This window comes from Pygoscelis adeliae, unplaced genomic scaffold, assembly GCF_000699105.1.
Source record: "Pygoscelis adeliae isolate BGI_AS28 unplaced genomic scaffold, ASM69910v1 Scaffold220, whole genome shotgun sequence".
In the NCBI taxonomy this organism is placed as follows: domain Eukaryota; kingdom Metazoa; phylum Chordata; class Aves; order Sphenisciformes; family Spheniscidae; genus Pygoscelis; species Pygoscelis adeliae.
The window spans coordinates 2,034,937-2,051,946 of record NW_008824049.1 but is presented as its reverse complement, the minus strand read 5'-3'; the positions used below and the strand labels follow the sequence as shown (position 1 = coordinate 2,051,946).

At 48.5% G+C, this 17,010-nt stretch overlaps 1 protein-coding gene across 1 annotated transcript in view; it reads left to right on the top strand.

Annotated features, from left to right (window-relative positions):
- Positions 1-17,010, top strand: part of TNIK (TRAF2 and NCK interacting kinase) — a 147,906-nt gene that overhangs the window by 93,166 nt on the left and 37,730 nt on the right. The window contains 6 exon segments of the mRNA XM_009333601.1: positions 3,485-3,660; positions 5,283-5,349; positions 6,202-6,406; positions 15,053-15,163; positions 15,655-15,741; positions 16,942-17,010. The exon segment at positions 16,942-17,010 is cut by the window's right edge and continues 21 nt beyond it. Coding sequence (XP_009331876.1) covers positions 3,485-3,660; positions 5,283-5,349; positions 6,202-6,406; positions 15,053-15,163; positions 15,655-15,741; positions 16,942-17,010 — 715 coding nt within the window.

Below are 17,010 nucleotides of genomic sequence, written 5' to 3'. Positions count from 1 at the left end.
GCAGTGGTTTAGTCAGGAAAGACCTAGCAGATGTTAGAGAGACAGCACTGCCCATTGGTCCTAGATAGGCTGAGCTCACAGGGGAAAGGTTTGCCTTATTCCTTGAAATTATGCTTACTATCTTATTGAAGACACACAAAAAAAAGAAAAGTAATTGCTAAGTATTGAAAACACTTTGTGCCAAAGCAGCAGATACTTTGTTGCTGGGAGAGGAGCAACAGGGGCTTGGAGTCCTCTGCATCAGCTGCATGGTGTTGGGGTTTTAGGACCAGCCCCCTAAAAACTCACCCAGGCTTTGACAGGAGGCATGTTAATTTTGTCAGCCCGATCATCAGCTGCTCTAGAACCAAACCAGGAGGAGAGAGACCTTTCCCGGCTGGTTCTGCCGAGGGTGTCAAAGGTGCTCACTCTCCTTGCACAGCTTTTTGAGGATACCATTAGTCAGCTGAGAAAACAGTTTATACACTTGTTTTCTGCCAGATCACCAGTCTCCTACTTCATTATCCTCACTGCTACAGCACAAAATGGATTGTCAGAATTTAGAGTTTATTTTTAATACAAAAGTGCTGTTTATTCAGCAAAGGCTTCCTCAGCCTCCAGGTGGAAGGGAGCTGATGAAAGCAGGTTTTGAGCAGAACGTTTCCACATCTCCTTGAGGTAAAAGCTGAGCTGGGGTGGAAGTTGTATTTTAGTCCCTGCTCTGAGATACCGGGATGTGCTTTGTGCAAGCCAGGGTGTTGCTTGGCACCACCTTCCCCTCGCATGGCCGGTGACTGTCTCAGGTTTGCACATCTTGTGGTGATGAACCATGGTGGTGTCTGTCCAGGGTCGACTGGTCCATCCAGGGCTGTGCTCTGCCCATGCTAGGGACTGCATCCCAGCTGCTTTGAGAAAGGGATCACTTTGGAACTTGTAGTTTAATGAAACTCCAGCTTTGAACCCCTCCAGGGGAGTGTGGTGCTCACCTGGCCTCTGCTGCCCCTCCATGAGCAAGCAGGGATCTTTGGTCTCCAGCAGAGCTGGAACACGTGTACCCTGGGCAGCTCAAACCTATATTCATCTTCCAAGCTTTCATTGCAATGAGAAACTCCAAAGGACCCAGATGAAGCTCCAAGCCAGTACGACTCCACCGATTCCTTAAGAGCAATTTTTTTTTCAGCATTTTCAGTGGGACATCAGGCAAACTTGCTGTCCTTGGCTCATTTCTTAGCTGGAGGTTTTGGGCCCGGCCAGAATGGGTCCCGGAGCTCTGCAAGCCTGACCCAAGAAGACTGGAGGTGTTTAACCAGGCTTTCACAGTGGCTCTCTGGCAGTCAGTGGTTTTCACAAGCACAGATCACAAGAGAAAAACAAAATAAAGGTTCAGCTTGAACCTTGAGTTCATCCTTGCTTCTGTGTGCAACAACACGTGAAAGTACACCAAGTGGGTAGACCATCTTTTTCCTTACGTGAAAGAAATAGCGAAGTGACTCCAGCACCTTTGAGGGTAAGTCACAGAAAGCCGAGAGGGAAAGCACGCATGGGAGCTGGCCCGAACCGAAAATCCCAGAGAGGAAGATACTTCTGTTGTATACTAAATCCTTGAACTCGCTTTTAAAATAGTGCTGTGTTCCTATGAAAATTAAAGAGTCTTTGGTATCATTTTCTTTCCCAATTAAAACCAGCCAGCAAAAAAGCTTTATTTTCTTCTTCCCGTGTTTCACAGATAAAATGAACTTTAGTGATGTCATTCCCATAAACAATCCTCAGCCCTGCCTTATATAAGATGGCAAAACCTCTGTGTTAACGAGGTGATATTTGCACTGTGATACCACTTTTCATCCCAGCAGCTGCAAAGACTTTACAAACATTGATTTAAGCTTTACAAACCCCAGGAGCCGAAGAAGCTCGTGGTTCATGAAGATGAACTGACCTGCGCCCAGGGAGGGGATGAGATGTGTGACGGTGTCCTCCTGGATCAGAGCCAGGGAGAAAGCCCTTGTCTTCTGCTCCAGCCCTGGTGAGGGCTGAACTGTGCCACACTGGACAGGCTTGCTTTTTTGGAGAGGAAGATTTCAGGAAAACCAGAGGCGTGAGCTGGTCCCTCTCCATAGCTGCTCAGCCAGCTCGGGAATGCAAAGGTGTCTTAGGGCATCGCAGGGCTCTGGGACCCCCATCCCCAAGAGATGGGCAAACCCATCACTTACTGGAGGATAACTTTTTAGCTACTTCAGCTTGACCGTATTTGTTTCTTGAGGCAAGGTGGGGAAGGAAGATTTGCTCATTAATAAAGCTGGAGGGAGGATTTAATTGGATCTAGTAGCTTATTTTATTTTTGCATCTCAATTTGTATGGATTAGCACTTAAAAGATAAATCACTTTTAGTCTGACAGCTTAAAAGTAAAATCCCTGAAAGCTTATTGTTTTACTTCTAATGCAATTCTGTAGTATCTGTTGGCTTCTGACATTAATTTACACTCATTTTCCTATTTGCTATAGCAACATAGAGTATAGTGGCCTGTCAACATCTTTCTTTCTTGTAAATCCCTGTTCTCTTGGGTTTATAATGTGGTGAAATTAGTTCCAGGAAAACTTTTGATATGCAACACTTGAGACGAAGAGAAATTTGTTTATTAAAGATTTGGCTGAAATTGTTTTAGCTAAGATTGGATTTAACTGTTTCCAGGAAGGCAAGCTGTTGAGGAGGGACTAGGCTCTGCCACCCGCAGCTGCGTTCCCACCTCTGCCCAAGCTGTGCTGCCCGAAGAGCACATCTCATTTGCCTGGGTTCGTGATTGGGGGGACCGGGACACGGTGGCCCCCAGGACTTGGTGGGTCAGTAATGCTGCTGGGGCTCACCCTGAGAGAGCAGGGAAGGGCTGCATGCAGCGAGCATCGCCCAGAGGTTGTCTGATCTTTAACAAGCCATGTAATGTTGGGTGGTTAAATCTAAAAAAACCCATCAACCTAGCTTGTCCCACTCATCTTCAGAAAGGTACATCTCTTGAAACACCACCCGTGGCCACAAAATATGGAAACAATCCATTAAGGAATTGCATTTATATCTGTATGTGGTGTCTCTCGTTTCTACCTGCAGTTTCACAGGGCAAAGGGAAGGGAGGAGGAACACTTCCTTGCATCTTCTTGGTTGCCATTGATGACATCTGGCTTTGGTGATTCCCCAGTCATACTGATGGTTCCCAGCTTTCTCCAGACTCAGCAGAATGGTGATTTCTCCTAGTTGCACCAGGAAGGCATAGATAGGAGCATGCATGGAAAGAGTAGGAGAGGATAACGTGAGAGAGGGCACGTGTGATGGTCCTGCTTTGAGACCGTGCTAAGCATCAACAGAGAAGTCATGTGAATCCGCTTGGAAGGCTGCGTCTGAGCAAAAACTGTGTAGCAGCCAAACGATCTCAAATGCCCACAGGTTTCTCACTTTCTAATACAAGAATCGATATAGTTACCTGTTTTTTCAATACCTTCCTTTTGTTTCCTGGGCCAGGTCTAAAAAGTTTCAGTCCTTCATTGAGAGCTGCCTAGTGAAGAACCACAGCCAGAGACCAACCACAGAGCAGCTGATGAAGCACCCCTTCATCCGAGACCAGCCCAACGAAAGGCAGGTCCGCATCCAGCTCAAGGACCACATCGACAGGACTAAAAAGAAGCGAGGCGAGAAAGGTTAGTGGAGAAGCAGTGCTCTGGGCAATCCTTGACCTCTGCCATGTGCTTGGAGATCCCTAGGGTAGACCAAGGCGCATCTGTGTGGGCAAAACATACGGGTAGAAGAAGGAAGGCAAAGAGGACGGGGTTGCTCATGGTCTCAGTTTCCCTTATTCAGATGGCTAAGTTTGTTCACAAACTGGTTGAGTTAAATAGGTGCAGTCCTTCTGTGTGACCACGCTTCTTACAGTTTTGAGGTCAGATTATTTGGTTTGATTTGATTCTTCTCAGTCACTGAAACAAAAATAAATATCCATAACAAAACAATAGGTGTTCATACAAAATCTACAGGTGAATGTCATCAGAGGAAAGCAGTGTTTTTAAATCTTTTCTTTTTCTGGTGAAAAATGGTGTCTTTTTTGTCCAAGTGGTAATTTCCACATGGAACATTTAAGCTTTGATTCATTAAAATGTGTGTATAAAATTTACATCTGCATATATACGTACTGGCGTGTGGGAGGGAGAAACTGCTAAGCTGAATTTTTCCCAGCTCACGTCTCATGCCAAGTCTGTTGATCTACGTGACATTCATGCTGCACCAGCATGAGCAGAGTTGTGCAAATGAAGATCTAGATAAGACCCTTGTCCCAAAGCTATTCCGTTGACTAGGAAAAACCTATTAAACTGAGCATTTTCAGTGAACTCTCCAGGCCCTATCAAAGTCTTCTGAAAGGAAGATCAGATAGCCGAAGAAACTTGTTAAAGTATTCAGCTGCTTGTGAACTGAGTTTTAACTGAAAGCTCATTTGTATAATCCAGCAAATTAATATGCCGCTATTTCTCTTCTTATTGGTAGCGGTATTAATTTTTCATGTGTACCTTCCAGCCCCTTGTAACAGATTTCACTACAATCAAAACAACAAAATGGGATCCCACTGAAGTATTAAATGTGTTTAGTCTGCAAATGAAGGTTGGACCCTAGAGATGGAGAGTAATTGGATAAGAGCAGGCCTTTCTTTTACTATCATTCGCTTCATCTGATAAAGATGATATCCCAACAGAAATCACAGTATGTAGCGCAACATTGCAGTTGGGCTTTTATGTAGATGTCTTCGTTGCCTGGAAAATACATGGATTTGCATAGGAAGAGCATATGCTTAGAGAGAGAGGAGTTGGTGCCTTCAGAGCCATAGTTAAATCCCACCTTCCAGTGCCTGTGGCTTCAATAGCTTGTGGTGCACCTCCCTTTGAAGAACCCTCCTGAAGAAGAGGGTCACTCGCTGTCATAAGGGGATAAATTCTTATTTTATGGACACCGCCCATCTTTACATCGAACGTCTTCGGTGGTTGGGGCTGTTGCCCGCTGTGCTGGTGCTGCCCACGGTGCTCCGGCCGGGACTGCAGCCCTCTTCCCAGCCAGCACAGGCGTGCAAGGTGCCAGCACCCAGGGAGACCGCCCATGCTTCCCTGGCCTTGCAGCCCCCCGTAAAAACAGAAAATGGAGAGAAATAATGCTGCTTAGTCCTTGTCACGGAAGAAGGACAGAGTTGTCTGTTCTGCCTTCAGAGCTCTGGGGTTTTCAACCACTGGAAAAACAAATGAGTCCAGCAAAGGGCACTGATGAGCAATTCTGTTCCTAGATGAGACAGAGTACGAGTACAGTGGAAGTGAGGAGGAGGAGGAGGAAAATGACTCTGGAGAGCCCAGGTAAGAATCAGCATTTCATTTCTGCCCTTACATCTCTAACTCTGTATAAAATCAGCTTGGATTACAGGCTTGTGTGAACTAGAGACGGAAAAAGGACAGTCTGAGCACTCAGTCCCGAATATACTCCGGCAGAACAGAGTATATTCCCTCTGCTAGATGGTGTGTGGGTATAAAATGATGCTACAGGTCACCTTGGCCAAAAGCTGGGGAAGAAGACCCGGGTACCCCATTGCCGTTGCCTTGGGATCTGCAGTGCGGTGTGGTGCTGTCATGGGAATATGGGTATTTAGATGTGGTAAAAGTGTGAGGTGAAATTAAAGAAGACTCTTTAAAATGTGGTTCCTTACATCCAAGTGTAACTCCCTATTTCCGTGTAACTTTTCACCATGAAACCTCCCCGGTGCTGCTGCAAGCGCGGTAGGGCTGGAACTTTCTTTGGTGACACTTTTCAGACCCATTGTAATTAGTATCAGGTTATTCCATTATTTCACTGAGATAATGTAGTATTTTAATAGCTGGCAATGATTCATGCTAAATGTGCTTTGTGAACAGCTAAATATAGTGTGCCACTGCAGCACAAGAGGCTTTGGTTAGAAACTTAATGTAAAGGAAACCTTTAGCAAATAAATTGCTGGTCAGCTGTGAACAGAGCGCTGTGTCTGCTGCCCTGCCCTGACATTTGAGGTCCCCCCCATCCCTCCATCCACTGCTGCCCAAGCTCTGTTGGGTGTTGAGATGCTGTCGGGATGAAGGGGAGAGGAGCCACAGCAGAAAAATCATGCAGAACTTCGCCTGGCAAGAGGTTTAAAGATGCGAGGCGGGAATCTTCTCTGATGCTTCTCTCCCATGTAGCTCCATCCTAAACCTGCCTGGGGAGTCAACACTGAGACGGGATTTCTTGAGGCTGCAGCTGGCAAACAAGGAGCGGTCAGAGGCGCTGCGCCGGCAGCAGCTGGAGCAGCAGCAGCGGGAGAATGAGGAGCACAAGCGGCAGTTGCTGGCTGAGCGGCAGAAGCGGATTGAGGAGCAGAAGGAGCAGAGGCGAAGGCTGGAGGAGGTAACTGGCCAGAGCTGAGCAATGGGCTGGCAAAGGCTGGTTTTGGGTGGAACAGCAGGATTTTTGGTAGCAGGTCCCAAGTGACTGTTCTCAGGCTGGTTTAAGATGATCATGCCCTAACCTCTCCAGTTGGTAACCCCAGATGTTTTGTTACATTGGACAAACACTCCACTCATGCTTTTTGCATACCAGCCTTCAGCCACCCTCCTCACCATAGTTAAGTGCTGCCAACTCCTGTGAAGGTAATAGAGCTCGTTTGCTATAAATAAACCCTTGAAATACCAAACTTAAAAGGATCCCTGGAACTACTGAGCAGAGTTAGCCCATTGTTGGGGTGATAGCTTATTCAGTCGAGGTGGGCAAAACTCTTACTGGTCCAGGCATCAAGTTCATTATCGTTATTTGCTGCTGTGGACTGTTATAGTTGAGAAGAAGCTGAATAGCTCCATTTGCCCTTTCCCCAGATCCATGTGCCACTTGTGTCCCCTTTAATCCCCAATTTCAACTTTAGTCCTCCCAGTCCCTGCCAATTACAATTTCTCTTGCAAGGGAGGGGCAGATGCCTGCCTGACTTGTGCAATGATCCATATGTGCCCTGAAGCATAAGATTTCATTACCCTTGTCTTAACATACCAGCTACAAATGCGATCGGTCATAAAATTATCTACCCCATTTAAAATCCAGCTGCAGGATTTGACCGGGTGACTTTGGGTGTCTGATTTGCACAGCCCAGCTGCATTCTCTGTCGGAAGTGCTCGCTTTTGGTTTAGCTCTCAGTTCCTGGACTGCAGAAGTCCACCAAAGAATAAGGGGCAGTTTCTCCTGTTTTGGGGGTTTTGATGTGGTTTTGCACAAAGAAACCCATTGCCTCGCACTGAACTCATCCCAAGTGTCTCGTTGAAGGGCTCATACATTAAGGATAATTAAATTAGCTTTCCAAAGAGGTCACTGATATGTCTGAAAAAAAGGACTTGGAGTAAGTGGGCTATTAGAGCAGTTACCCCCTTAATTTGCACGAGCCAGACTGTCTCTTACATTTAACCTGACTCTTGTGTGGTGGGTGATACCCCCAGACCAGGGGCACAGACAGGAAGGAATTTCAGACAGCTGATGGTGATGATGATGGGGATGGTACGATCTCTCTTCGAGGTGGTCCGCTGAGCCCCTCTGGGGCAAAAACCAACAGGCAAATCCGAGGCAAAGCATTTTTTCAGTCTGGTAAATATGTAGGTCTGTCGTGTTGTCAGAGCACAGAGCATCGTGCGTTCAATACATTGTAGGTCAGGTTTTGCTTGCGTCCTGCACCCTTCCCAAAGCTGGACAGCTGCTTTGAGAGAGGATGGGGTTTGCACGTAGACCCACCCCAAAATCCCCTGCCCCAATAGATCTGAGGAAGCCTGGCTCTGCCTTTGTCCCAGTCTGCTTGCTGCAAGCGGTACAGGAGCAGAACAACAGCAGAATAAAAGCAGACACCAGATTAGCTGCAATCCTGTAATGAATACAATGCTTGCTGCAGTATTAATACGTTCTCTTCACATAGAAGAAAATTGTTCTCTCTCTTTGCCGCTTCCCAGGCAGGTTTTGAATGGAGGACTAATCCCCTTGCTAAGCTGGTGAGCTCTGCCCTGAGCTACAGAGGCGCTGCCTTGCAGGGCCCGGCTGTGTGCAGCCCTCGCAGGCTCTGCCGGTCCCCCCGTGCTTTCCCCCATGTCATTAAAAGCTAATGCCACCATAGCCAGGATTTAAAATCAATGCCTCTGTTTCTGGTGGCTCTAACAGCCCCCCTGGGCTCTTCACCCATTGCCTTCTTCCTCGCTGCCTTACAATTTTCGGACCTAAATTGAAAGAGAGAGATCTGCTGGGGCAAAGCCGGCGAAGAGGCATTTTCATGCTCTTGCTGTGTTGGAGAAGTGGGGAAAGACGGTGGGACTGTAACTGAGGGGCATCCTCTGTCCACCCCGGTGTGGGGCCACTGGCGTGATCAGCCCTGTGGGTTCAGCCAGGATTAGGGCAGAGCAGGCAGCTGCTCGCAGGTGGCTGCGGTGTCCCCAGCATCTTCTCAAGTGCCCACCTCAGGTCTGTCTAGCTAGGTTTAGCCTCACCTGCATCTCCAGCCACAGAGTAAAATGAGCTCTCCTCTCTGTTAGACACCGTTTGTGTGGCGAGCAAGAAACATAGCTGAGTTGCTATGGTGAGGATTAAAGCAGGAGTCCTTGAAGAGGTACAAACTTTCTGTTGCAAATGCGGTGGGTTGTGGCAGTGGTTAGGAGGGGATGCTCCCCAGCGCGGCTGGCTGTGGCTTTGCCAGCTGCAAGGTGTCATGTATCTGCCGTGGGCTGCTGTAGGAAAACCAGAAAAATAGAGGCAGAGATTAGTAAACAGAAAGTTTTGTCGCTCCTGCAGGGAGTGGGATAGAGGAGCTGCACAAGCAGCTTTGTGCATCTTCCCCTTGAGCTTCCTGCTCATGGAGGAGTCCCAGTGTCCGCCCTGGGGAGGGATGCTGCCTCTGCCCAGGGACATGGGAAGGGGTTTGTACCCTCAGGCTGACCCACTATTTCTAGCACAGCCAGCCAGTGGTGGATATAGTTTGGTCTTTGTGTTCTTCCCATGTATCTTGGGGCAGGAAGCATCTGATGGCCAGACAGAGGTACCAAACAGTGGCTGTCACAGCTGTGCCCAGTTTGCTAGCACTGCCCGAAGGCTCCCAGCACACTCCTCCTATGTTGCTGCAGTTTTGCACCAGAGAGCAACGCTGCTCCAGCTCTCCTACCCATCACAACGGCACCCAAACCCTTCAGCAGAAGCCAGGCCTTTTGGCCTCTCTGCGTTTTCTTACGCTAGCTTTGCACTAACTTCAGTTGTTGACTCTTGGCTCTGGATTTATTTTGGTTAATGGGAACATGGTTTCTTCCATGCTTCTTTAAGGCCTGACTAAGACGGGGTGTGCCTCCAATAGGCAGCACTGTACCAGCAGATCTCTGGGAGGAGAGATGAGTGGAAGACTCAGATTACTGTATTTTCAAAATAAAGTTGACCTTTAAAACCCAGTAGAGCATCCGGGACAAATAAACACTTGGAACTGGTGGCTTTTGGGGCTCCTAAGTCAGACTGTTTAGTACTGCCAGGCATATTACTGTGTTTATAGAAAGAGCTCTGACTCATAATAAGACGCCGTGAAATAATAAGACGCCGTGAAGGTGGCCAGGCTGAGCGAGCGCATCAGCTGGGCCCCAGCACAGCACCAAAAGGATTGACTTCAGAGGATGCCAAGCTCAAAAATGCCTGGAGTTAATTTGTACTGGAGATGCACAGCAAAAGAGCTGGAGAAAGGCTGTTAGTGGGATAACTGGTCCATTCCTCTGTCAGAGCAGACCTTCAGAAGATTTTCTTGTTGTTTTCCAATCTCTTTTTTTAAATACTGCCAGGGATAGAGCTCCCACCATTTCTGTTCCCTCACGCAGCAGAGCTCATAATGAAGGAATCACGTTTTTTCTGTCATCTTGATCTTCCTAAACCAGGATTTCTGAACCTCTCACAAAGTACCTCTCATTTTAGGGCCTTTTTGGGGAAATCACCATCTCCTAATGTTGCTCTGGCAATAACACTAAATGCGTATATAAAAAAGTCAAGTAAGGAAGTCTGCTGGTGGTCACCTGGTGCACCTCATGCTGCCCCTGAGACCTGCTGCCATCCTTAGCATGCCTCCTTGCATCTGTCAGACACCTGAGTCTCCTTTTTCAACAGCTGACCAATTTCCTTCTTTGAGGCTGAATCTTCTTCCAGGCAGTCAGAGAGATTTAGATTTGCAGCTGTCTTTAATTGTGGTGGAAGTAAAAATCCCCAAGCTAGCTTTGAAACCAGGACTTTCATGGGAATAGAGTTGCACCTTTGTTTTCCCTCGTGCAGAAAGTTGGTCTTGTGAATTCAAAATGTGCACCAGAACTAAATGAAAAAAACCCCCGAATTAGAGAATTAAAGATCAATAGATCAAATAGCACTAAGGAAAATATCTGTGTAATGCAGAAAGGTGAATAGGCTTGAATATATTTTAATTTTTCCCTATATATACATACATTAGAGATACATAGTTCCCTAAGAAAACCTCCATTTGTTGCTGGCACAGAGTAAGCCTTGATGCACCAGTTTAACCACCAAAACTCCAGCTGAGCTGTAGGAATAACACATCTCCCGGTCAGGAGCATTAGGGATCCTGCGAGACAAATCTCTGTGCAGGCCCCTTGGCAGCAGTGGGCAGATGTAGTCAGGGAGGGGTTTACATAACCTCATTTTTTTGCCATGTTGTGAATCTTTGTCCTTTCTAGGTATAAAATGAAGGTCAGATCTTTACAGGGAATGTACAAGGCAAATCTAAGCATCTTGCTGTTTGCATGTGAGGTTTCATTCAGTGCAGTTATAGAGCTGGATGTTCAGGGGATAAAAAATTGCTGCAGCTCCTTTATATGTTAACCAGCAGAAGACCGTCTACTGGAAGCTCTTACAAAGCAATGCAAAAAAATTCCAGCAATTAATTGTAGATAAATGGAGGTTAGCTAAAATGGTGGTTGTTATTTTCTTCTGCATATGCAGGTGTCATGTAGCTTTTAGGAACATTTTCATTAAGATGACAGCCTCCTCGCAGTAGTATGGTACATGGGGGTACTGCAGTGGTCCTGGCAGCAGTCCTGTACCCATTTCTAAGGAGCGCTGCGTTACAGCAGCTCCTGTAGTACAGGTATGTGGTAAGCCTTACATCTCTCTAGTTTTTCTTTGGTTAGAAAGCATGTAGAACTCAGATTCTGAAGCATGAGCCTTTTCCTGCATGGAGCATCCCTTCACGATGATCCCGACTAAAAGCTCCTGCAATGGTTCAGAGCATATCAGATCCCCGTTTGCCATGGTGGGAAGTTCTGACCCAGTTTCTCTACCAGTGGGAAACACCTCTCCATGCTCCAGTGCTTGGTGTGTCAGGAAAGATGATGTTCCAGCCACAGTCACTCGTTCCCTGGTGGCTCAGATAAATGAGCCTGTCACAACAACGCAACCACCTAGAATATTTGTTTTCATTTGTCACTTGGAATTCCCCTTCCACTTCTTTGCTGGGTCATGCTTGTGTTTGGGAGCAGCAGCCAAGGTTTCCAGGAGCCTCTTCTTGCAAGTGTTGGTGCCTCTCCAAGCTTGCCAGGGTCACGGGGCAGCTCCAGCTCGCTGATCGCTTGTAGTCCTGAATGCGCCTGATCTAACAAAGTGAGTTTGCTCTTTGAAGTCCTTGTTTCATGCCAAGCCTCCAAGGGCCTTCCCACCAGAGGTTTTGCCTTCGTGTGTCTTCCCTCATCAATATTTAAAGCCTGTCATTTCTAGTGCAGCACAAATAAGGTCCCATTCTGGCTTACAAGCAGCTACATATAGCTTTACCTGCAGTTATATAAGTGCAGTCCTAATTAATTGGCGCTCTTGCCTTGCATGAATAATAGGACTGGATAGTGTAAATACACACAGTAGTTTCAGGCTTGGAGAAACATGGGAAGTATGCATTCACAGTGGGAGAGGGAAGGCAGAAAACAGGGAGAAAAGGAGGCAAATACAGAGAGATCTTTGAATATCTCTTCCCCCCCCCCTCCTTTCTACATGCACTTTTCACATGCAGTTTTCAGCTGCATCTCACTGAGCCCAATCCCTACTTTAAACAGGGTCCCTATCACCCCGGCGCTGCTTGGCACCAGCGCAAGCAGAGGTAGAGGGGAGATGGGTGCATTGCTGGAGGCTTCGCCCACTGCAGTGCCAGGTCCTCTCCAGATGTTTGCCAGCTGCTGAAGCGGGGCAGTACGGGGAAGGCAGCTGAGCGCGCCGGGAGGCTGTGCTGCTGCCAATTCAGCCCCGCTCTGCTGAGATGGCAGTGCAGTGTTTAGCTGAAGGTGCTCGTAATAAGACCGTGTCAAATTACTTGCTTATAATGTGACCTGACAAAAACACTGTTGAGCTGGAGGGAAGCTCTGTACTTCTGGCCTCGATAAATGTATTTATTTCATGCTGCTCACAGCCTCAGCTCGAAGAGCCTGGCTGCGGCAGGGTGCAGAGGTCCTTTAAATATCCAGAAGAGGGTCAGGCCTGGCTTCAAAAGAAAACTGTGCCTGGGGGGCTCAGTTCCCAGCTCCTGGTGTTAAATAGGCTTTTTGGTGTAGAAAGGGGCTGCTGGCTGGGCGGTCCCCTGGAAGGATGGAGGTGTGCGGCTCCCTCCCTGGGAAAAATGCTTTTGTCTCCTTCCTTGGAGGGGTTTGGTTTTGTTCGCCTGCCGGATTGGCAATCGGGTGATTTTTAGTTAAGAAATAGCTGTGGTATTCAGGGCCTCCCCTCCTGCCAGCCAAACCCAGCCTACACAAGCATTATGTGCTTTATTCAGCAGCGTGCTATTTTAACTAAAAAAAAAACATTAAAACCCACCACAAACCCAGAGTGATACATACTATGACTGGAAGCTCAGGGTAACGTGTATTCAACCCATTAGTCAAAAGATCCATGTTCCTGAGTGCACGGGAGCAGAGACCATCACCAACAGCACTCGTCTAAGGAGGTCAGGGAGCGCTGGCAAAGCCAAGAAATCCCATGTATTACCGTTACTGCTGAGTTTCCACGTCCCGGTGGCGTATCCCCTGCAATTTCTGGTATAGAGTTCAAAAAAATACAAACAGCCCTACGTTTGCGTTGCGCTCAGCGAGGACAGGCGTACGCGCAGAGTAACACATGCATCCTCAGCTTACGTGGGCAGTGCGAGTGACTGCGCCTGGCGTGGGACACGCCGGAGTCTGGAGCTGGCAGGTTATTTCAGGTTGGATGCGATTTTCCTTCCCTGAGGCGAGTGGAACAGCAATGATAAATACGGCTATAGGTGGCACTAAAGCTGTGTTGCAGCTCAAACGTTAAGCTAGAGGAAATCAGCAGAATCCCTGTGCAGCGTGGCTGTGGTTGTTACCTGTGGATGAGGAGATAGCAGCAAATCAGGCAATGGCTCCTCCCTATATTGAAATGTGGGGGTGTCTTTAAATGTTTGTTAAAATATCTATAGATATATCTATCTTTATAGGTATCTATCTATAAAGATATCTGTAGATATCTATCTCTAGGGAGATATATAGATATATGTAATAGAATATAGAGTAGAATATAGAATAGATACATAATAGAATTATAATATCTATAATATATATATTAGAGATGGATCTATTGTATGAGATAGATATCTATTATAGAGATAGATCTATATAATATCTATATAGTATCTCTATAGATAGATACCTATATAGAAGATACCTATATAGATATCTATCTATAGATAGATACAGATATCAAATTCATCTGTATATACAGTGCAGCTTTACTGCAGAGCAGGAGTTTAAAGTGGATGCATCTTTGTCTCCGTATGGCTCAGCCAGCTCCTTGGGCAGAGCCACCATAGTCAGCTGCCAGCTCCAGACCTCCACGTGATTTAGTGAACACATGGCATTGCCAGTCCCTCCGGTGCCTGCCTCGCCACTGCAGTCTGCTCAGCCGCTGTGTGTTGGCAACGGGGGGGAAAAAAAAAGGGAGAAAAAAGGACCAGGTGTATGCTTCAGTGGGTTGCCTCCCCGTTAGTGCTGCACGCATTTTGCTGCACCCAGCACATGACGGAGTTACGGCAGGCTGCAGAGCCCCAGTAGCCAATATTGGCATTTGAGTGCCCTCTGCCGATGCGCCGGCTGCGGGACTGCGGTGCAGAGCAGCCTGCGGCCCCTCTGCTTCATGGCAGAGTATTGCAGCAGTTCGCTGCGAGCCCCTGCTCCCCAGGGTGGGAGAGCAGGGTGGTTCGGGTAGCTGGAGGAGTTATGCTGGGTTAAAAGCAGGGGGTGTGGGGGCTGCGGGTGTCACCGGGGTGCACCCTGGATGGCTCACAGCAGGCTGTAGGTCGTCATCACCCCAAGATCCCATGGGTTGCTGTTGGCAAAGATGCTACAGAGCTGAGCAAGCAGGGATGTGACCCAGGAGGCAGAGGGCAGGGGTGGCCTGAGGACAGCAAGGGAAGCCCCTCCACCCCGCTCGTTTTGTGTTTCAAAAGGGAAAAACCCTTGGATTTTGGGTCTTCTGTGTTAGCTTCTGGTCTCAGCAAACATAAGAGGGACACGTTCCCCTGTCGGCAGGCAGTAGCTCCCCTAGCACCCTTTCTCATCCTCGTGGCTGGGTTTGGGGCTGAGACATGAGTTCCCCGTAAGCAATGGGCTCACGCGGCTCCTGGGGTCAGCCCCCGCCCTGCCCCTGGGGCCTGATTAACCCACCAGTTGGACACACTGGTAAGTGGGGACCATGCACTGCCTGCGTGGCTTCACCTGCAAGTGGGAGAAGAAATGGGGTTGCCTGCATGGTCCGGTGCTGGCCGGGAGGATGCTGTGGGTTTTCTGTAGCCGGTGCCGGGCACCCGAGCACATGAGGATGAGGTGGGATCGACAAGCCCCTCTACCATGCCAAACAGACCTGCCTGCTGGCAGGGCATCTCCTCGGGTGGGCAGGAGCATTGCGGATCACTGGATGAGGTGGCTCCCCAAAAACTGTGAGGAAAAAGGACTTTGAGCTTCCAGGGAGAGGAGTGGGGGTGCTGACCTGTGCCTCCTACCCCCACAGCAGCAGAGGCGGGAGAAGGAGCTGCGGAAGCAGCAGGAGCGGGAGCAGCGGCGGCACTATGAGGAGCAGATGCGGCGGGAGGAGGAGCGGCGGCGTGCGGAGCACGAGCAGGTAACCCGGCAGGAGCAGGGCTATCACCTTCAGCGCGGATTCCTCTTCCTCTAATCAAGAGATTTTTTGCATAAACTCTCATATTTTTTGCCACTTGAGAGCAAATTGCTTAATTGCTAACGCCACGTGTGTCGCTTTCCACCGCCATCATTTATTTCCATGTGGATCCACTTGCTGGCCTGCAGGTGTGGAGACACTTGATGCAGGTTTTTCCCACCCGCTGGTTCCTGGGGTGGGATTCTGTGGTATTCCCAGTTAATGTTTGCCGTTTCCCAGTGGTTTTCACCCTTTACCCTCAGAGGTCCCTTGTAGAGTGATGGATGCCCCAGGCTCTTTGGGCTGGGATGGAGGGTGCCCAGGCTGATTGATCGGTGTCGGCTCTCGGGCGGGATGGATGCGGGTGCCCACCTCATTTTCCTTCCTCTTGGGAAATACTGTCTCTTTTACCTTCTCTCTCTTTTTCCTTTGATCCTTGCTGCCCATGCCTCCAGGAGTACATCAGGCGACAGTTAGAGGAGGAGCAGAGACAGTTAGAGATCCTGCAGCAGCAGTTGTTGCAGGAGCAAGCGCTACTTCTGGTAAATGGGAGGCCCCGGCCACGCTTGCTGCTTTCTGCCCGTGTCGCGTCCGCATGTGCCCATGTGTACCCATGTCCCCCGAGTGCCTCCTGCTGTGCTGAGACATGGGAGACGCCGCTGTCACTGGCAGACCCAGAGCCTCCTGTCTCGCTCCACAGCCATGAGCATGCCTCGATTCCCCCACCACCGCTTTGGGCTGGGTCCCCTCACGGTGCACGCCTCGCTCGTTGCATCCCTTCCGCGGCATCGGCATACTTGTGCCTTCGTGAGAAGAGCAGCCCTTTTTGTTGCCACGTAACTTTGAAGGCTGTTGGCAGCATGTTGGAGCACGGTCGAGCTCTCGCGTGCCTGCACCCGGCAAACCTACCCTGCCATGCGGGTTTTCATATTCTGAGTGAAGGCTTTTGTTTTAATTTCCTCACAGGAACACTGTATATTCCCTCTTGTGCTGTTTGCATTCTAGATGTCCTCTTTTTTTATTTAATTTACTTTTGAGTTATCCTTTTTTAATGCTGGTAGCTGTTACTCTCGCTGTATTTTCTTTTAATCCCCAGGGATTATTCTTTTTCTCTCTTGCTATTAATTTTATTTAGGGAAAAGAAAAGCCCTCACACAAGCCCTGGCCTTTTAAAAAGGCCCTTTCAAAATGATTTACTCATTAAACCTCATAGAACCGTAGGGATTCAGAAAGATCATACAGTTGGCTCTGCTGTGCGGCCCTTCCCACAAACAATAAATTCGTCCTACAGAGGACTTGGCTTCATTTGGGTTTTGTCTGACCCGGTGGTGTTTGACACCTCATCGGATTGAGGCTTTGTTCTTCCCATCCAGAAAAATCTGGGCAAAGTCAATGGTAACTCATAAGGGAATGTCTGAGCCCTCAGGGGGTCTCACAGAGTTTCCCTGGTGAGGTAGCGCTGGCACACCCCTATCCCAGCAGACAGTGCAGTTCAGCGGCCGCAAAGTGCCGACGCCGGGGTCACAACTCTGAATTTGCTGGCTCTGTCCTCCCAACTGTCTCTCCTCCAGGATGCTTTACAGCTCAGTCCCCAAAGTCCTTCAAATCAATGGGCTTTGCCAGAAAACAGCCTTTCAGATACTCAGGCCCAATTTTCCACCCAAACAGATAAACCTGCAGTTTGCAGCCCTGCATTTACAGGCTGGCCGGGCACCCGTGTCACTGTGTTTTCTTCTGGGTAGGAGTATAAGCGCAAGCAGCTGGAGGAGCAGCGGCAAGCAGAGAGGCTGCAGAGGCAGCTCCAGCAGGAG